Source organism: Octopus bimaculoides, chromosome 3, assembly GCF_046866305.1.
Source record: "Octopus bimaculoides isolate indiv1 chromosome 3, ASM4686630v1, whole genome shotgun sequence".
Lineage (NCBI taxonomy): Eukaryota > Metazoa > Mollusca > Cephalopoda > Octopoda > Octopodidae > Octopus > Octopus bimaculoides.
The window spans coordinates 75,030,748-75,053,882 of record NC_142930.1 but is presented as its reverse complement, the minus strand read 5'-3'; the positions used below and the strand labels follow the sequence as shown (position 1 = coordinate 75,053,882).

The following is a 23,135-nucleotide window of genomic DNA, read 5'->3' as shown; positions in this document are numbered from 1 at the left end:
GCTTTTGTAGCAGCAACAGAATAGAAAGCACATCAATGGGTCAGAGGTTGGAGTATGTCGATTTTTGAATCATTGTCGGTCAGTCAGATCTTCTTTTAGATATTGGATATTGGATATTCTCTAAGCTAGTCGTGTGTGTGTGTGTGTGTGTGTGTGTGTGTAATAACAGCAGTGGCACTATCTCAGATGTAGGAGCAGTACTTGATTGTAGGTCCTACTTAAGCCATGTGATGGGTCAGCAACACATCATGACTGAAGTGCTTGTGTCTAAATAGGGAAATCTAGCCTTTGCGATGCACTCTTAGAGATAGGGACATCTGTAAACCAGTGGTTATAGTGTATTAGTTCTTTGTTTTTGTTTTTCTTTCATCACTTAATCTGGCTGGAAAGAGCAGTGCTGATGATGTTTTATAGAGTCATTCAACATTGGTGAAAAGGAGAGACAAAGGTATCATCAAACTGGATACTTGGCCTGAATTCTTGTAACAGAATGAACTCTGCTAAAGATACTCATTAACAGATTAAGGCTATTATCAAAGTAGGTTACAGTAGGATATGAACTCAGAATACATTCCTTTACACAAGGTATCTTGTCAAATGCTCTAACAGTTCTGCCAGTCCATTGCCCTAAATTGATACTTCATTTATGAATGATGAGATTTTGTCATTCAGATGTAGGCCTTTTTATGGAAGCAGTCTAAGATCTTTGTGAATGTAGCAGCCACATCACTGAATCATATATGTAAGCAGTATTCCATTGTGAATTTTATTTGAGCTTTACAGAATGTCAACTATTGAACAGAACTGGAGATTTTCAGTAAGTGTTGATGTATTGGTGTATCTACATGAATATAATAAAAAAAATTAGTGATGTTGCTTGACAATAAGACTCTCATAAAACTGTTGTTTTCTCTTCTTCAGGTGCTGGAATCAGTTTGGCTGGTGTTGAAAGGCAACGTCAATTTAGCCTTTTCTTTCGTCACTGCGGTTTTATCATTACTGTTTGGTGGAGGCACTGCCCTATTGAATTTCATCATCTCAGCTGTAAGCAATACTTTTTTGTTTCCTTTTCTACCTCCTACCTCTCTTGTTTACCCACTCACTTTCCTTCTTTCACTTCTTCTCTTCTTCCCTCATCTTCTTCTACATCCTCCCCAGCAGCACCACCGCCACTACCATCCTTTCCTTTTCTGGTTGTTTCTAAAGAAAAGGCAAAAAATATTTCAAAATGTAATAAAATGGAAACGTCCAAATAACCTCAACTTGGTCAGAAAATCTGAATATGAAGTGAACTCAATCTGAAGTAGAAAATCAGAATTATGATGGGTTTGCTTGCCACATCATGGCCACAACCAACTAGCAGGAATCTGTAAATGAGGTACATGAGAATCAAATATTGACAGTAACAATGTCTTTTATTATCATTTATTCCCTTTCTCTTACTCTCTCATCCATTCATATACACACATACACATAAAATATACACATACATTCATATTAACATATCCTCCACTCATCTGCAAGTATATATTTATCACTGTATAAATGTACACATAATTCATATTCACACACATTCATAAAAAGATATGTAGCCAATTATATATATATATATATATATATATATATATATATATATATATATATATATATATATATACATTCAAATACATATATGCCAAAAACTATGTATGCACAATACATTCAAATACACAAATGCTTCCACAAACAAACTTACATGCATATATAGGTACATACATAATTATATATCTATTACAGAGATTTATATATATATGCACATATATACCATCATGTAAACATATGCACCCACATAAATACATACACATAGATATTCATGTATGCACACACATACAGATGAAAGTGCATACATATATCTATACATTATTGTATACATATATGCATGCACACATATATTCATGTATATACATCACTGATATACATGCAGATATTTATCCATACATGCCATGATGGTGATGATAATATATGCACTTATAATAATAATAAACATATATATATATATATATATATATATATATATATATATATATATATATATATATATATATATATATATCAGTACCTACATACTGATATGCATAGCATAGACATATGCATCTCTGTGTATCTATCTATCTGTATATGTGTGTGTGTGTGTGTATATATATATATATATATATATATATATATATATATATATATATATATATATATATATATATAGTTATTTGTATGTAATCAAATTAATATAGAGAGCTCACAATTTATCATCAATAATATATTTTTTTTAAATTATTACTCTCTTTCACAGTGTTTCATATTAACTATAATATTCTGATGACATTATGTAATATTTTCCACAATAATAAATAATAAATTTTGCTTTTCTCTACAATTTTAAGATGTAACACCTGTTAATCATACATATACAACCAAATGAATGAAAGAAAGAAGAGGTGGGAATGATGCAACAATGCTGTTATTGAGAGGAAATAATCATTTAAATTCTTGTAAAATGAAAAAAAGATTAGGTATCTTTAAAATTTTGAATGTCTGTAAAATAGATAAATCAGTAAGATTTAAGAAAGGAAAAGTCTGAGTGCATCATCATCATCATCATTGTCATTATTTAATGGAACAATTTCATTTTGTCTATCTCTGAAGTGTATTGTGTTTTTAGCATGCTATGTCTGTGTAGAAATTTAAACCCCAACTGTGAAGTTATAAGTTCATGATTATGAGTAGGCCACTATTGTATCATGCAAGTTCATGTAGACAACCTAAGAATTGACCAATGAGCTTGAAGCTATACTGTGAACAGCTTGAACGTTCTTGTGATTTGCACCCTTTTTCACTAATTAAGCAGTTTAGCACCTAAATTATTGTAGAATGTTGATGGTGGCCAAAGGATTCACACACCTCATCTCTTGCCAGTCAGAGAGTGATGTTGACATTCAAGCAGGACAGATTTTCACACACACACACATCAACTAAGGGGAAAAAAAGTCTTACTAATTTGAGGTGGACTCATATCCTTTGTCTTTCACCTTCCAGATAGCAAATGGCCAGGCAGATACAGTTAAATCCATTCCAACATAACTGTTCTTGTAACCAGTGAGAATTTGATAATTTATATACGCATTATGCATAGCATTCTCTTAATAAAATCTGTTAAACATTTACAAGTTTGCTTTTGTTGTAATAAAAGCAGCCAACCTGATCTTACATCCAATTAATAAAGATACAACATCAATCTTTCTCACAACTCAACTCTGCAAAAATGGTAACTCAGTGAAGAAAGACCTACAATGAACAACAATGTAACAGTGGTCTCCAGCAAACATTTATACAAGCTTGCAACATCTATAAAGGAATCTTTTCCTGGACAACAACTGCAGCCTCTGTCATTTTAACAATACACATACATTAAGTATACCATGTTGATAAAAATTTCAGTAAAATAATGTTACATTATCTCTTATGGTAGTAGTAATATCTGAAATGTTGGTTATGTTACAGAAGTATACCTATATTGAATATTGTTTCAATTGAGATCTGACTAAATCCAGCAAAAAATTGTTCATATGAAGTAACCATAAAATAAAAGTGGTGACATTGACAGCAATGAAATGCTATTTTTAGTTTTATTTGGTTAGAAATTCATACTATAGATACTATATATTTTCTTATACTCCCCCTTCTATATCTTGAGAACTCTTATCTTCTCCTCAGCTACTCTCACAGTAGCCATGTATCTCCACTATAGCAAGACATCTGTTCTTGCCCTCTATCATTCTTTATCTACTCAACAAATGGCATAAAACCCCCTTTCTCAAAATACACTCCCTCCACTTAGTCAAGAGGGTTTTTGCCTTTTTATTTTTTCCTCTCTTGTAAGTTACTTGATGACTTCACTCATGCTAGAGTCATGAAAAAAGCACCCAACACACACTGTAAAATGGTTAGCATTAGTAAGAGCATCCAGCCATAGAAACCATGCCACTGCTGACACTGGAGCTCACTGCAGTCCTCTAGCTTGTTGGTTCCTGTCAAATCAGCCAGCTCATGCAAGCATGGGAAATTGACATTAAATAATGGTTTCAAATTTTGGTAAAAGGTCAACAACTTCCAGCAAGGGGTTAAGTCAATAACACCAACCCAGTGTTCAACTGGTACTTATTTTATCAACTCCAAAATGATGAAAGGTAAAGTCTACCTCAGCAGCATTTGATCTCAGAATTTAAAGCATTTTATCTGGCATGCATAATGATTCTGTCAGCTTGTCACAATTCTGCAAGCTTGCCACCCTACAGACATTAAATAATGATGGTAATGATGATGAGTACTCGACTGGTACTTATTTTATCAACTCCAGAATAAAGACAAAAAAGGTGACCTCGGGGACATTCACACTCAGAATGAAAATAACATAACTAAATTATCACAAAGCCACTGCTTTGCCATTTCTGTTCATTCACCCACCTCCCATCAAACAACATTTTATTTTGTTTTATCAACATCATCATCCTTTAATGTCCATTTTCCATACCAACATGGGTTGGACAGTTTGACAAGAGCTGGTAAGGCCAGGGCCCACACCAAGCTCCATTGCCTGTTCTAGCATGGTTTCTATGACTGGATGCCCTTTGTAATGCCAACTGCTCCACAGAGCATACTCGGTGCTTTTTTTAAGTGACCCCAGTATAAATTCTATATGAATGCTATTTTAATACAGTGACTTTTTATAACTCACACTTTGACATGTTTCTTCCAATTTTTCTTTATTCAGGCCATATTTTTAACAACACTCTTTTACTTACTGGCATCCAGTGGCGACCAATATAAACCAGTTCAGTGGTTCACTGCATTTGGTTCACCCATACAAGGTGGCAACAACATTGGTCAAGCAGTTGAAGACGCTGTTGGGTAACTTCTGAATTTTTAACTTGTAGAAACTTGTTCACAATTTCATTTTGATATAAAAATCATCTCCATTGCTGTCATTTTATATATGCTTTTCCAAGTTGCTATAGTTTTATGACATAGGTGCAGTAGTGGCTGTGTGGTAAGTAACTTATTTACCAACTGCATGGTTCCAGGTTCAGTCCCACTGCATGGCACCTTGGGCAAGTGTCTTTTACTATAGCCTCAGGCCGAGCAAAGCCTTGTGAGTGATTTGGTAGACGGAAACTGAAAGAAGCCCATCGTATATGTGTGTGTGTGTGTGTGTGTGTGTGTTTGTACCCCCAACATCACTTGACAACCGATGTTGGTATGCTTACATCCGCCATAACTTAGCGCTTCGGCAAAAGAGACTGATAGAATAAGTACTAGGCTTACAAAGAATAAGTCCTGGGGTCGATTTGTTTGACTAAAGATGGTGCTCCAGCACGGCCACAGTCAAATGACTGAAACAAGTAAAAGAATAAAAGAATAACAGTCAACTCTGCTGGCAAAAATGAATAGTTCTTGTATTTCAAAGGGCCAGTCTTGTCACATTCTGTGTCATGCTGAATCTCCCTGAGAACTATGGTATGCATGTTTGTGGAGTGCTCATCCACTTGCACATTAATTTCACAAGCAGGTTGTTCCATTGATCAGACCATTTGGAACCCTCATCATCATAACCAACAGAGTGCCAGTATGTATAGCTTTATGAGTTTTGTTTTGTTTTGATATTTTTTCTTTGGTGGGTGGGTGAGGTTGATCTTGCGAAACCTTTGAGATCAATACAGTTAACATTCGTTTTAAACAGTTTCAAGTCATCAGCTGCAGGTAAAACATGTCCAGAGAAAGAGAGAGAGAGAGAATTCCAAAGATCTGACATTCTGGAAAAGGAGAAATGAGATTAATGGATAGTGCATGGTATGGATGAGTGGGATGGTAATATGGATGACGAGAAGAGAAGAGATGAGTTAGTCAGTAATTCATGAATATAGGTGGCATGAGACCTGCTAGCTCTGAGAAGCAGAAGTCATTTGAGTATTAGTATAAAAGCTGAGAGAGAGGAATCTGTGAACTAGAAATAGAAGTATGTTGACTAAATGCTTAGCAGTGAAGTGACCATTCTTTCAATACAATCTAGTGTATGTGTGTGTGTGTGTGTGTGTGTGTGTGTGTGTGGAGAGAGGGTGAGTAGTAATACTGTCCCAATTGTGGATGCAGTTCTCTATTGTTAGTCATACATATGAAATACTGATTTATTCAGAGGATTAGTGATGGTTAGGAACTGACGTTTTTTTTTTTTTAACCTATGAAGAAGAATTCCAGTCGTTGTTATGCTGAGGATAATATTTGTCAGGTGAGATCCTTACTGACAGTGCAATATAACATTTACAGAAACCTTGAGGATTCTAGTTACAAGTTGTGTATGCTTGGAGGATGGTGCATTAATGTTTATCTGATATGTGTAATGATTGTGTATTTGTATTGTTGAAGACAAGATGGGAGGATGTTTACAAGGTCACTTTTCATAGTAAGTGATGAGTCAATGTGAGGAGCCAAGTTGCATGTGGATGATGCTTAGAGTGTGTGGAGTGGGGGAGGAAGATTAAGGAGAATGGCACAATTTATCTAGAAGTGGGCATTATTAGAGATTCCAAGACTGTAAGGAGTGATTTCAGTGAGCTTTTAACTATTTCTTGCAAGTTGAGTGACTACATAGAAGCTCCATCATTGACTCAATGCTGAGTGATACAGGTAAAGGTGTTTAGCACTTTAAGAAGAGGTATAAGTTGTTACAGGTAGGTGTTAGTATTCTAAGTAGAACTATTTTATCAAGAAATTATTATTCTCTCTTTTGAGCCTGTATTAACTGTAATGTTGTTGGTTGAGTCCAATCAAGCATTACTTTGGGTAAGTGTTTTCTGTCATAGCATCAGGTCACCTAAACTTATATGTGAAATTAGGTTGGAGATCATGCAGAAGTCTAGCAAAGTAATCCTGTTCTTGGGTGGTAGACTTCATCTATTGTCCAGTTTAACACTATCTCTTAGCCTTTAGATGACTCCAGTGAAATCCACTTTGTTACAAACATTCAAACTAGGTCTTTGGTTTGAGTGTAACTCAGTATTTTGAAGCATTGTTTGCTACTGCACTGCAGCAACCCTTGAGTCAAAGTTCCTTCCTCCCTTTCCCTCTGTCTTGTTAAACTCAGAGACCCTGAAAAAGTTATGGTTGTTACCACTCCATATCCTTCACTAACTAAGCCATAAAAACAACTTGTGTTAAGTGTTTATAGCTTTACAAACAGGACATCCAGCAAATGTGTTATCATAATCACCATCATCAAATGGAACAGTTGTGGAGAATGCTTCACATGTTTTATGAGGTATTTCTCATGGAACATTGAACGTTTGTGAATCAATGATGTGGCAATAGCTATAAAGAATAAAGAGTTATGTATATTTTTAGAATTCTTGCATGTAGTGAATAAGTAGAAAGATATAAAAATAAGCTTTTAGACTCTTGCAAGTCCAATCTCAATTTACAGTTGTCATTTAGTTTCATTTCTTTAATCCAATGTCTGTTTATTGGAGATTTTTGATAGAGATTTAGCATTTGTTTGGGGAATTTGAAGGAGCTCCGTTCTTCATAACTGATATAGCATCGGAATGCTTCTATCAAGTATAGAATACAATTTTGTGTTCTAAAAGATTAGGCACAATACTAAAATAGATTGACATTATTTAAATGGCCAGGTTTAGCAGTGCAAGCTTTGAGAGAGTATTGTCTGATGTAGGATTTAGGCTACTGACTTTCTTAGTTTTTTTTGTTATCACAACTTAAAAGTCTCTTTGAGATTATTAAATGTAATAAACTGAATTATACAAACTACCACGTCAAAACAATCATTCTTAAGCTATCATTTTGAAACAGCTTATTTAAAACATTTACTGACAGCAACAGCATCCTTTTCAATCACAATCTAAGCCTAACTAGCCACTACATATAATTCTAGTGTTTTTTTTTTCTTTCTTTTTTTTTTCTGTTCTTCACTTCTCTTATAAATAAAACACACAATACTGTTTCAATTCAAATATGTTTTGACAATTCTTTCATGGATTTCTTCTTTTTTCCTTATTTTTCTTGCTGTATTGATTATTTTTTAAAATTTCCTTCAGTTTTTTTTAAATATTTTTTTCTTGATTTAACTAAAAAATAAAATTAATGTTAAGATTATGAGAAGAACAATCACTTTTTATTACAGTTTTATCTGATACTGTATTCACTTCAGCATGCTATATTGTATAGCATTTTTTTTTTTTTCAATTTACTCTTTAAAAAAAATCTGTTTGTTTCAGATTGAGAATTTTCTAAAACAAAAAAAAAAAAGAAACAAACAAAAATGACATGATATTTTTTCTCCCTCTGCAATTTACCATAGAAATAAGTAAAACAGATTTTTACTTATTTACTGCAAAGAATATTTCACACATATATCCAAGCCTTAAATTGCTAATATTGTTAGCTATTTTGACATTCAAAATTATATGCTATTCAAATATTTTGAATATATTATATTGAAATATAACTAATTGAATGCTTTTGTTATAAGAAATTATTATTATTATTATTATTATTTTCTATTTTTCTTCCTAATTTCTTCAGTGGTGTCTTCATGGCTTCCTTGAAAATGGCGGCCTTTTATGGATTGTACACTTGGTTAACACACACTATTTTCAGTGTAAACATTGTATTTATTCCATCCGGTGAGTTAAAATCTTTCATTGTCATTCATGTCCTTGATATATATCAAGTGATCCAATCACATATATATAATTACATGTAATTATTTAGGGGAAAATTATTGCAAATTATGATTATTGTTGCTATTCTTGTTTTGTTTGGTTTTTCTTTCACATTATCCTTTACCTCTTCTTCCTTTTCCCTTCTTCTCTTCCCTACTTATTCTCCTCTTCCTTCAACTTTTCTTTTCCTCCACCGTCCTCCTATTTCTCCCACCCTCCTTCTAACCCTTCCCTATTCCTCCTCCCCTTTCTACTTCTTCCACCCTTCTCTTCCCTTCTTCCTCCTTCCATCTTCCTTTGCCCTCTTCCTCTTCTCCTCTTCTTATTACTACTTTTTCCTCTCCTTCCTCCTCCTTCCCTTTCCCTCTTCTTTCTCCTTCTTCATGGTAATCTGTAAAGAAGCAAAAATCTTTCAAAATTTGAAGGAAAGCAGTTTTTAGTGTGAAACCAAGATAGCCACATCTGAGTCACCAAAACATCAGACTGCCAATGGTGCTGCTCCAGTATGGCCATGGCTAACTGGCTAGAACTGGTAAATGTGATAGGAATCCATATACTGGCCATTATAATATCTATTATCATTGCCTTCAGAAAATTTCAGATTTCTTCATTTTCTCACCTCTTCCATATATTGAACTGTGTACGTATATTAGAAGTCAGTACCCATTTGTTACTAAGTCCTTATTTAAAATATGTGAGGGACTTAGATGTCACAGTAATTACATATATCTTTTATAAATATTTTTGGTTTCAAACCATTTTGTCATTTGTCTTTCCTCCCCTTTAAAAATTCAGTGAAATTAATGAGAGGTTTGATCATCATCAACATTATTTAATGTCCATTTTCCATGCTGGCACGGGTTAGATAGTTTTAACTGGATCTGGTAAGCCGGAGAGCTGCACCAGGCTTCAGTCAACTGTTTTGGCTTGGTTTCTATGGCTGGATGGCCTTCCTAATGCCAATCACTCTACAGAGAGTACTGGGTGTCTTTTACATGCCACTAGTACAGGTGCCTTATGCATGTCATCAGCACAGGTATCTTTTATGTGTCACTGGCAAGGGTGCTTTTTACCTGTCACCAGCACTAACCACGACTGTGATTTCACTTAGTTTGATGTCTTCTTAAGCACTGCAAAACACCAGAAGTCTCAGTCACTTGTAGGTAGACTTAACCAATCACCTTATTTAACATTAGCACCTGACATTGTAAGTGCTTTTAGTGGAGTCCACTCTGTTACAACCATCACAAGGATCTGTCCTTCTTGTGATGTGGTAATTTGTATGCCTCAGTGACACTGAAGCTATATCAGCAGAGCACAAGCTCCTGGCAGGGTCTCATATGCTGAACAGATCAAAGGATAGAGGTCAGCTTGATCTTTTATCTTTTACTTGTTTCAGTCATTAGACTGCAGCTATGCTGGGGCACCACCTTGAAGAATTTTTAGATGAATGTATCAACTCCAGTTCTTATATTTTTTACATCCGGACACTTATTCTATCAGTCTCTTTTGCTGAACCACTAACTACAGGGACATAAATACACCAGCACTGGTTGTCAAGCAGTGGTGGGGGAACAAACACAGACACAAACACATACACACACACACACACACACACACACACACACACACACACACACACACACATCATCATCATCATCATCATCATCATCATCATCATCATTTAACATCCACTTTCCCTGCTGGCATGGGTTAGATGGTTTGACTGGTACTGATAAGCTGGAGAGCTGCACCAGGTTCCAGTCTGATTGGCATGGTTTCTATAGCTGGATGCTCGATACTCTTCCTAATGCCAACCCCTTCCTAACACCATATATATATATATATATATATATATATATATATATATATATATATATATATTGATGATGATATATATATATATATATATATATATATTGATGATGATATATATAGTGGGCTTCTTTCAGTTTCAGTCTACCAAATCCACTCACAAGGCTTTGATTAGGTCAAGGCTATAGCAGAAGACACTTGCCCAAGGTGGCACATAGTGGGACTGAACTCAGAACCAAGCTTCTTACACACACAGCCATACTTGTACTTATGATATGGATTATTTCTTCCCAGAAGTAAAAATGGGTTTGTATAAGGCCAACACCCCTACCTAGAAAAAAAGCAAACTTGCAGAAGCACCAATGACAATTCAAAACCAGCACTACCTGGGAGAGGAAAGCCTTCCTTCAGGGACTTGCTGTGCAGCAAAATCTGCATGTGTATGTGTGTATATATATATATATATATATATACTGCTGTGTCTGTGGAGAGTCATTCTCTTTTAGTACCTTATAATTTAACACACTCACCAGTAAACTTTCCACTCATTTACTTATTTACTTTTCTAAAATTTTCATTGCATCTTGCAACCTTTTCAATAGTTGTTGGCTCTGTCCTTTATTCAAGCTGTGTTCTTTTTGTTTTTTTGTGCGCATGTGTGTGTGCATACACATGTATGTATGCATGCATGTATGTATGCATGCATGTATGTATGCATGCATGTATGTATGTGTATCTCCATATGTGTGGACGTGTGTTTTCATATGTGTCCTTGTGTGAAGTGAAGTGTGTGTGTATATGGTCATGTGTTTCAGTCTTCGTTTGTGTATGTGTGCTTGTCTATTCATATAATCTATGTACCTATCCATCTGTATGTCTATCTGTTTACTTTCATATCCATACATGTGCATATACATATACACACACATACATCCATCTATCTACATGACAGCCCACTAACTATTCTACCTGTATATAAATATAAACTGTGGCTATGGGGGAATGATTATCTACTACGTATATCTCTTATTTAGTACTCAGGATGTTTCATTTATGAGGACGTACTCCTGTATTTGTTTAAGTGTTGGGTCCTTTGGATGCTTGGATAGAATGCGGATGTCAAGTTGACCCAGGTTGCATCTATGTTGGTCCTGGCATACTGGTAGAGTATGGAGGACTGTTTTTTGTTGTCATATTGATATTGTTTCAAATTTCCATTTAGTCTTTCTGCAATGCTCCTAGATGCCTCCCCTATGTATGTCATGTTCATGTCTTTGAATTATAAGGAACTAAAAGAGAATGACTCTCCCCAATACATGAACTCGTATAAAGAATCTTGCAAACCAAAGCCAAAAAGGAAATATATATAAATGATAGGCGTGTTTCAGCTTACATCAATCAAATCCACTCACAAAGCTTTGATCTGCTCAGAGCTATAATAGAAGACATTTGCAGAAGGTACCATTTAGTGAGACAGAACGCAAAACCATGTGGTTAGAAACAAACTTCTTAACCACTTAACCACACAACCTCATACTTGTTACTGTTGTACTTCCAATGTTTAGGCTTGTTAATATTTCATACATTGTTAAGGTGGTGAACTGGCTGAATCATTAGCATACCAGGCAAGATGCTTAGTGGCATTTCATCTGTCTTAACATTCTGAGTTCAAATTTCACCGAGGTCAACTTTGCCTTTTATCCTTTAGGGGTCAATAAAATAGGTATCAACTATGTATTGGGGTGGGATGATGTAATCGATTTACCTCCTCCTCTGAAATTGCTGGCCTTGTGACAAAATTTGAAACCAATATTTTGTACATTGTTATGGTAGTAAGCTGATAAAATTGTTAGCATGCCAGGCAAAATGTTTTTCAGCATTTCAACCATCTTTACATTCTGAGTTCAAATTCTGCCAAAGTTCACTTTACCTTTCATCTTATTGGGATTGATAAAATAAGTACCAGTTGAGCACTGAGATCAATTTAATCAACTTACCTCCTCCCCAAAAATTACTAGCCTTGTGCCAAAATTTGTTGCTGTTTCTTTGTTGTTTTTTAATTTCTTTTCATTATTCACATCTTTCTTTCCAATATTATATTAGCCTTAATGTTCAAAATTTTAATTTTCATCTTACCAATATCTAGCTTTAGCTGCTGTGTTTGGCGCAATACCATTCCTTGGCACATACTGGGCTGCCGTACCAGCCGTGTTGGAGCTGTGGCTTGTAAATAGAGAAGGATTACAAGCCATTTTGCTGATTGTTGCTCATCTTCTGCCTACCTCTGTTGTTGATACAGCAATTTACAGTGAGATTAAAGGGTAAGCTTCCTTAGATACTTTTCTTACTACAAAATAAATATTCTTCTTCTCAAAATTTTATTTGTAAACACAAATTCTTTTGAAAGAATATTATGTAATTTCTTAAGATGTAATTACATTATAAAATTCATAAAATTAAATAATTTCATTTATTGAAATGTCAAAATTGAAATATCCTTATGGCAAATGAACTTTTATTTTAGGAATTTTATCAATTATTCTTGTTGCTGATGCATACCATCACATGTGAAGGCTTGTGGCTTAGTGGTTAGGGTATTAGGCTCATGATCATGAGTTCAATGCCCGGTGGTGCATTGTGTCCTTGAGCAAGGCACTTTATTTCATGTTGCTCGAGTACACTCAGCTGGCAAAAATAATTAGTATATGTATTTCAAAGGTCCAGCCTTGTCACATTTTGAGTCATGCTGAATCTCCCTGAGAACTATGTTTAAGGGTACATGTGTCTGTGAAGTGTTCAGCCACTTTTATGTTAATTTCACAAGCAGGTTGTTCTGTTGCTCAGATCAACTGGAACACCCATTGTTGTAACCATCACATACCATCACTAGTTTCCTCTGATTACATTTTGTTTCACTTAACTAAAAGTTATAATTTAATTATGATCCATGAAATTTGAAAAAAAAACTTAATATATAATCAAAGAAAGGTGATTTTTTTTAAAGGAAAACTAAAAATAGATAACTGCTGAGAATTGAATCTACAATTTCCAATGTCAATATTACATCATTCAGGAATTTCATTCCCTCCGTTAATTCACTTTCGCTTCATTTTGTAATGCCATTTGTGTCTGCATCTACAACTAGTGTAAACATTTCAATGCATTCTATACTCACTTCTTGATTCATCTACAAAGAAATAATTTAGCTCAATAACTATAATTATTATATCAGAAATTCTAATTATAATATCTTTGAATATTGTAAATTAATAAAAGAATATCTGCAAAAAGAGAGGAGAGAGCATTTGTTTTATTAAAAGTGCATATGTATGATTTTTTTATGATTCCTTTCATATAGATAACATCATTTTCCTTTTGTTATCAAACATCTATTCAAGCTGCAATTTTAACCTATTAACTTTGTAGTTGTTTTTGTTATCCTTACAACAACTCACACCAGAGATTTACTCTTTTTAGTTTATCATTCTTAAGATGTCTGTATTGATTTTGTATTCTGATAATGTTTCCTCTTTTTCACTTAATTTCTGATCAGGATCAATGATAAAATTGCAATCAATAAGTTCAGAAGATATATCTGGTTCTTCCTGCAGCATGAAAGCATGGTTCTGATTACCATTGTCATGTTCATGTTCTCTAATGTGAGCAGGAAGATTTGGGGGTGATATTTAATGATGGCACCCACATTAAAACAGTCTAAGAAAAATCTATAAAGAAAATATATGCTTAGAGATTTGATGCTGCTATGAAGTTTTTGTTCACATCAGAGAGCATCAAAACACCTTGTACATTTCTTCATGTTTTGACCTGGATTTCAAAGTATTTATCACGGGGGGGGGGGGGGGGCAGTGAAGATGGATGAGATACAAGAACACTGTAGGGGATATCTAATGCACCAGTGTACTGAGATCAAATCTTTCTATGAAGCACCTGTACCTTTCATTCCTTTAGAGTTTGATAGAATCCATCCCAGGTATCCTGGCTTCAATTATGTCAACTGTATCCATTACACTTTAGTTGTAAAGTATTGAATTAACATTTTGAATATGATACATATAGAATCAAATTCCAAAAGTTCACAAACATAATGAATATATATATATATATATATATATATATATATATATATATATAGTAATAAAAGTGAACTGAATGGATAAATTGTGTGATACTGCACTTGCTGCAGCAGGAGCAAAATTTATATGTACATATCATGAGAAAAGCTGAACATCTTGAGAGAAAAGCTGAACATTAGAAGCATCAGTTGTGGCGTGCAAGAGAGACGATTGCGCTGGTATGGACATGTGGTGAGAATGGATGAGGATAGCTGCGTGAAAAAGTGCCACACCCTAACAGTTGAGGGAACCCGTGGAAGAGGTAGGCCCAGGAAGACCTGGGCTGAGGTGGTGAGGCAAGACTTTCGTACATTGGGCCTCACCGAGGCGATGACTACTGACCGAGACCTTTGGAAATGTGCTGTGCGTGACAAGACCCGGCAAGCCAAGTAAGATCGTTGCCAGTGCCCCTGGACTGGTTCTTGTGCGGGTGGCACATGAGATGCACCATTTTGAGCGTGGCCGTTGCCAGTACCGCCTGACTGACTCCTGTAGGATTTTCGAGCGAGATCGTTGCCAGTGCCCCTGGACTGGCTTGTGCGGGTGGCACATAAAAGACACCATTTCAAGCGTGGCCGTTTTCGTGCGGGTGACACGTAAAAGCACCCACTACACTCTCTGAGTGGTTGGCGTTAGAAAGGGCATCCAGCTGTAGAAACTCTGCCAAATCAGACTGGAGCCTGGTGTTGCCATCCGGTTTCACCAGTTCTCAGTCAAATCGTCCAACCCATGCTAGCATGGAAAGCGGACGTTAAACGATGATGATGATGATGATGATATATATATAAGCACAGGTGTGGCTGTCTGGTAAGAATTTTGCTTCCCAACCACATGGTTTTGGGTTTTAGTCCCACTGTGTGGTACCCTGGGCAAAGTATCTTCTATTACTATAGCCTCAGGCTGTCCAAAGCCTTCTGAGTGGATTTCATTGACATTGAAAGACCAAGAAATTTTCTATCTTTTCAACCTCATTCGTACCCTTCTATTTATGCGCTGATCACTACACCTTACTTAATGCTGTCTCTATATGTCTATTTCATTACCATGTCGTCTAATTCATTCTTTTATTCAAGTTTATCACACAGTCACTTATTTCTATAATTCTGTCTTAGATTAGCTGACTGAAAACTCTCAGATTTTTCAATTCTATATTACTATTTTCAACATTTGCTGTCTCGTTAAACTATGCTACACAAATCCCAAAAGAATATCTTTCTCCCTCGTGTTCTGACCACTAATCCCTCACTATGCCTTACTCTCTCTCTCTCTCTCTCTCTCTCTCTCTCTCTCTCTCTCCCTCTCTATCTCTCTCTCTCTCTCTCTCTCTCTCTCTCAATTACCTCTTGCTTTAACAGGACTATAAACTTACGCTCGCACCCTGATTTCCCTCCTCGATCTCAAACTTCTGCCTCACTCTGCTCGTAGTCACTGCGCTCGTAGTCACTCTGCGCTTGTTGTCACTCTGCACTCGTGGTCACTCTGCGCTCATGATCACTCTGCACTCATGGTCACTTTGCTTGTGATGCACCCGATCTCCCACCTCACCCCCAACCAGTACCGGAAGTTCCTATCCTCTCTACCAGTACCGGAAGTTCCTATCCTCTCCACCAGTACCAGAAGTTCCTATCCTCTCCACCAGTACCGGAAGTTCCTATCCTCTTCCATTCTTTGGTTGTCTCCCATGAACACTTCTAAAGGCTTCACGCCACCCCCACCCCTACTTAGGGTTTATCTCCTCCTATGTAAAGTAGTGATCATATAGTGCAAAAATATGATAGTGTAGTAGATGCAGGTTGAAATGAAGGCTACTGCTTGTTTATGAATTCTGCCAAATGCAAGCTTTCTTTCAGGTACATGACACTGCTGTTCCCCGTCCCAGGGTCTCATGGGCCCATACCTCCCACGCCTTCAGGGTTGGCACTCTCAACGTTGACACACTAAAAGGTAGGTCTGGTGAGATTCTTGAGATGCTTGAATGGAGATGTGTCGATATCTGCTGCCTCCAAGAAGTAACGTGGAGAGGAGGTTCCGCTAGGTTTCTCACAGGCAAAGAACACAGGTACAAGATTTTCTGGGCAGGGAACACAGACGGGGTTGGGAGCGTGGGTATACTTCTTGCAGAGAAATGGGTGGATAAGGTAATCAAGGTAGTCAGAATATGTGATAGAATACATAAGATTAGATTAGTCCTTCATCATGGGTTAGCAACCATTATCTCGGCCTATGCCCCACAGCCGGGGCTACCCAATGGACAGAAAGACCGATTTTATGACACCCTCTTCCAGACTACCTCATTGACGAATGACAGAAACTTTCTCTTTGTGGCTGGTGACTTCAATGGACATGTTGGACAACATACAGGGGGCTTCCATGATGTACATGGAGGCTATGGTTTTGGTTCCTGCAATGAGCAGGGAACCAGGCTGCTGAGTTCTGCGATGCAAATGACCTCATGGTTTGCAATACTAACTTCAGGAAACCTGCCAGTCACCTAGTCACCTACTGTTCTGGCAAACACACTAGCCAAATCAACTACATCCTTGCCAGAAATAGGGAAAGAGGGCGGCTTATAAATGCCAAAACCTACCCTGGCGAAGAATGTACCCCACAACATAGACTAGTAGTTAGTGACTTGAGGATCAGGGATAAGTAGTTGCCCAGAAGATGACCAGCATGGAAGAGAAGGGTATGGAAGCTTAAAGAACCTGTGAATGGACAAAGGTTTAGAGACATATTACTCGAAGCCTTTGATGAAATAGAAGGGGATATAGCTTTACACAGTGTAGAAGACAACTGGAGGTTTCTATGGGACAACCTGCTGAGGGCCACTGACCAGATCTGTGGATGGTGCAAAGTCCCCTCTCAACCCAAAATAACGTGGTGGTGGAACAATGTTGTTGACAGGGCTATTAGACAAAAGAAACAGGCTTGGAAGGACTGGAAGAACGGAGGTAGCAGGGAATTGTATCAGACTACCAGAAGGGGAGCTAGGAGACAGATTTATTTAGCCAGAGGGGAAGCAGATAAGAAAAAATTTGCCATTGTTCTGTGCTGTGAGGACCAAAGACTTGAGATATTTCATGTTGCAAGACAGTGTGTGAGAGAGAATCGTGATGTCGTAGGAGAGAGAATCGTGATGTCGTAGGAGAGAAATGTGTTCGCATGGATGATGGTACGCTTGCACTAAACGAGGCTGCAAAGAAAGAGGTTTGGAGACGTCACTATGAAAGGTTGCTAACTAAAGAGAATGAATGGGAGAAAGAGAGTCTGCCGAATGTCAACCCAACAGAGGGACCAGCGATCCGAGTTGACAGTACCATGGTAGATAAAGCAATTAAGAGTATGAAGACAGGGAAAGCCCCCAGCCCATCAGGAATCACTGCAGAGATGCTCAAAATATCTAGCAGTGTTGGCTATAGCCTAGTCACCCGTATTACGAACCAGGTGATACACGAAGGAGTCATACCCAATGACTGGTGTAGCAGCACCATAGTCAATTGCTACAAAGGTAAAGGTGACGCTTTAGATACAAATAATTACAGAGGTATCAAGTTGTTAGATCAGGTAATGAAAGTCACGGAGAGGGTCATAGCCCAACTAATTAGGGAGAGAGTCAGTTTAGATGAGATGCAGTTTGGGTTTGTGTCAGGGAAAAGCACCACTGATGCTATATTTCTGGTAAGGCAGCTGCAGGAGAAATACCTAGCCAAAGATAAACCTCTGTACCTGTCTTTCGTTGATATGGAGAAAGCCTTTGACAGGGTCCCCCGCTCCCTTATCTGGTGGTCAATGAAGAGACTAGGGGTAGATGAATGGTTAGTGAGAGCTGTACAAGCCATGTACAGGGATGCTGTCAGTAAGGTGAGGGTTGGCAACAAGTACAGTGAAGAATTCCGGGTAGAGGTCGAGGTCCACCAAGGTTCAGTCCTCAGCCCCCTCCTATTTATCATAGTCCCCCAGGCAATAACAGAGGAATTCAAGACAGAATGCCCCTGGAAGCTCCTCTAAGCTGATGACCTTGCCCTAATTGCTGAGTCACTATCAGAACTAGAGGAGAAGTTTCAGGTATGGAAACAAGGTCTTGAATCAAAGGGCCTTAGAGTTAACTTAGCAAAAACCAAAGTATTAATAAGTAGGAAGGCATACAAATCACAAATCCCTTCAGGTAGATGACCCTGCTCGATCTGTAGAAAAGGCATAGGTAGAAACTCTATAAGATGTACCCAGTGTAAACTTTAGACAAATAAGAGGTGCAGCAATATCAAAGGAAGGCTAACTAGCAAGATTGTTTTTGTATGTGGCAGATGCTCAGGAGCAATAAACACTGAAAATGTGCAGAAAACAATCTTTGCTACGTTCCAGGGAGAAAAATTATAAGTAGTTGATAGCTTCCATTATCTAGGTGACCAAGTTAGTAGCGGCGGAGGGTGCAATGAAAGTGTAGCTACTAGAATAAGAATAGCCTGGGCAAAGTTCAGAGAGCTCTTACCTCTGCTGGTGACAAAGGGTCTCTTGCTCAGAGCAAAAGGCAGACTGTATGATGCATGTGTATGAACAGCCATGCTACATGGTAGTGAAACATGGGCCATGACTGCTGAGGACATGCGTAAGCTCGCAAGAAACGAAGCCAGTATGCTCTGACGGATGTGTAATGTCAGTGTGCATACTCGACAGAGTATAAGTACCTTGAGAGAAAAGTTGGACCTAAGAAGCATCAGTTGTGGTATGCAAGAGAGACGATTGCGCTGGTATGGTCATGTGGCGAGAATGAATGAGCATAGCTGGGTGAAAAACTGCCACACCCTAGCGGTTGAGGGAACCTGTGGACGATGTAGACCCAGTAAGACATGGGATGGGGTGGTGAAGCATGACCTTCGAACATTAGGCCTCACCAAGGCGGTGACAAGTGACTGAGACCTTTGGAGATATGCTGTGTGTGAGAAGACCCAGCAAGCCAAGTGAGACCATAATCTGTGGCCTCTGCCAGGGGTGTAGCCAGCTCACTTATTCATACCTTTACTTCGTTGGACACTAAACTCGGCTTGCAAAGACCTGTTGAGGCAAATGAAATCAAAATCGTAATCGAGCCAAATTCGATGACTGCCAGTAGAGCGCTAACAGCACCATCCGAGCATGATCATTGCTGGAGCAGCTGTCTGGCTTCCGTGCCAGTGGCACGTAAATAGCACCATTTGAGCGTGATCGTTACCAGCATCGCCTTACTGGCACTTGTGCCGGTTGCACGTGAGAAAACATTCGAGCAAGGTCGTTGCCAGTGCTGCTGGACTGGCTCCTATGCAGGTGGCACATAAAATACACCATTTTGAGCGTGGCCGTTGCCAGTAGCGCCTGACTGGCCCTCATACCGGTGGCACATAAAAGCACCCACTACACTCTCAGAGTGGTTGGTGTTAGGAAGAGTATCCGGCTGTAGAAACACTGCCAGATCAGATTGGAGCCTGGTGCAGCCATCCAGTTTGCCAGTCCTCAGTCAAATTGTCCAAGCCATGCTAGCATGGAAAGCGGACATTTAACAATGATGATGATGATGATGTGTGTGTGTGTGTGTGTGTGTGTGTGTGTGTGTGTGTGTGTGTGTGTGTGTATGCACATCTTTGTGCCTGTGTTTGTCCCCATCACCACCCCTGCTATACAACCAGTGTTGCTGTGTCTGTGTTCTCGTAGCCTAGCAATTCAGCAAAAGAGACAAATAGAACAAGTACCAGGCTTGAATAAAAAAAAAAAATAAAAAGATATGTATTGAGGTTGATTCATTCAACTAAAAGTTCTTTAAGGCAGTGCCTCAGCATTTCCTATTGTCTAATGATTGAAACAAGTAAAAGATAAGAGATAAAATATGTATGTGTATTAATGTTCATGAACCTCTGGGATTTGATAAAGGCACACTCAATATGAGAAATTAGAGCAGGCTTTTTTTTTTGTTTTTCATGAAGCAGTATATTATAATACAGGTTATGGCATACATATAACTGGCCAGAATGTTGCCATCGATTTTGCATCAATTATTGTACTTTGCAATATTAATAAATCTTCAGACATACTGGTTCATAGTGCAATACCCAGTTTGAAACTAATGGTAAAATGCTTACTAATTATATACTGTCACTAGTTATACACTGCTTGATGATATATACATATTTAGATTTTTTGCAAACAACTTGCAGATGCAAGTGCTACCAGTTGAAAACCCCACATACCAGATACTAGCAAGTTTATGGGGTCATCAGAAAAGAATGCATACCGTTTCGGGGCCTTCCTCTAGACAGTATCTTTGCACACTGCTCCTCACCACCTCATAGAGAGAGAGGGATGGGGTATTATATATATATATATATATATATATATATATATATATATATATATATTATTATTATTATTATTATTATTATTATTATTATCTTATGATTTTTACTTTGTATTATATTATACTTATTTATCGTGCATTTACTTATTAATTTTTCTATATGTGACTGTGGATTTTCATGGATGAGTTCATGAACTTTGGTTCTTTTCTCTAAAACTATATATTTATATATTTTATACTGTGAAACTTAATTTTAATTTTTGATAAATTGAATTTAATTGAGTTTTTATCTGTAAATTTGGATTTTTATCCCTAATATTATTATTATATTTTTGTATATATATACAAAATTAAAGAATGTAACTGATATTTTAAGCTTTATACATTATATATATATATGTATATACACACACATGCACACACACACACACACACACACACACACAGTAATATAGAGCAGAAAGTCAGAGTTAGGGAGACAAAGAAGGTATGTGTAAATTATGATGATATATATGATTGATTAAATATTTATTGCATATATTTGACAGACTATGTTTGTAAATTTACAATAATAATATTTACATAGGTATAAAAAGAAAACACCCTTTCCCACAGAAGCATACATAAGTACATACAAATGCAAAAATATATACATATATACCTTGGTAGATAAATAGTTACAACAGAATAGAGTTGAGTAAATCATCTATGTTCAAATTAAAATTAATTTGGTAGAACTTCAGGCAGAAGATTCATGTTATTTAGCTGTATCCCTTACTGTGCTGAGTTTAAATTCACTATAGCCAACTTTGCTTATCAGCTTTCAGGGTGAAAAAAGAAAATCCCTAGTAAATATTAGAATCTATTAATCAACTTTTCTTCACCCTACTCAAAAATTGCACCTATGTTAGAAATTATTATTATTATTGAGTGAGAGAGCAGTGCATGCCATCAAGGTGACACTGGGATACAAATATATGAAGCCCAATATACCCGTCATGATTACACTTTTGATAAGGGTACACCAGGCACATGCATCACAACCATATATGCATGACGTGGTGATCTCATATCAAGATAAACAGTGCATAATCTTGCAAGTGGGGCCCAGTTAGAATTTTCTTCTGGTCAATTAGCTCATCCCACTCAAAATGTCCCTGAATAAGGTTTGTTTAAGGATGAAGGAAACACCCATGTTTTCAGAGGTTAATTATTCGAACCCGAAAGAATTCCTACTACTTCCTGCTCGTGATCAGAGATGCACATATCATCAGCCACTAAGGGACATACTCAACTGGTTAAGGTCAAGCAACTGACAAACAAATCTGTGGTATTAAGCAGAATATTTGCTGCAGCCCATCTTTTATACCAAGACGAAATATGTACATAAGATCAGAAATATGTACAGTTAAGATCAGAAGCCATGAAAATCATTGTCTGGTACTGCATTATTATAATTATTGTCATCATCATCATCATCATCATCATCATCATCATCCCTGTCTCATCACTGAAGAGCAGTTTTTTTGTTCAACTAAAGCCTCATCATTTCAGGTAATAATGTTTAATTCTACCCCAGACCTTCCTTTAAATTTTGTGCGGTCTCATAAGATTAAAAAACTGGTTTTGGAGTATTTATTTTGTTACATCTAAATATGAAGAAAGCATTGCTAGTGAGATGTGTCAGCTTGTCAAATCCCCCCAAAAAGTAGTATATACAATAATATTCAACTTTTGGGAAATATCAGTGCATTTTGTTGGGAATAGCTAGTATTCTCAGGTAATCATTCTTCTGTAAATTCATCTGAAGTATTCTTTAGTCTAAGAGCAGTTAACCAAACATGGCTATTGTCTTCTATAGGATGATTCCAGCAAATGTTTTAGAAATTTTTCTCAGTGAGGTAATGGTGCAGAATATAACTTTAAACATATCAACTGATATTCTATATAACTTGAGTATCAAGGAAATTCTTCCAGAATAGCTGGGAATAATCCAAGCATGCTGGGTGTTGCATCCATCAAATATGTTTAATATTGAAGAGGGAGAAGCCTATAGATTACACATCATTGTTCGTCTTCATCCTCTGTATGTGTGTG

The 23,135-nt window shown here is 37.0% G+C and overlaps 1 protein-coding gene across 15 annotated transcripts in view; it reads left to right on the top strand.

The window, feature by feature from the left end:
* Nucleotides 1-23,135, top strand: part of LOC106883961 (transmembrane protein 245) — a 501,684-nt gene that overhangs the window by 293,231 nt on the left and 185,318 nt on the right. For all 15 annotated transcript variants that reach the window (XR_016241093.1, XR_016241092.1, XM_089349237.1 and 12 more), the window contains 4 exons: nucleotides 922-1,044; nucleotides 4,805-4,941; nucleotides 8,626-8,726; nucleotides 12,727-12,901. Coding sequence is in view for 13 of the 15 variants with exons in the window: in XM_089349237.1 (XP_089205363.1) it covers nucleotides 922-1,044; nucleotides 4,805-4,941; nucleotides 8,626-8,726; nucleotides 12,727-12,901 (536 nt within the window). In the remaining 2 variants the exon portion in view is untranslated. The remainder of the gene's footprint in view (nucleotides 1-921; nucleotides 1,045-4,804; nucleotides 4,942-8,625; nucleotides 8,727-12,726; nucleotides 12,902-23,135) is intronic.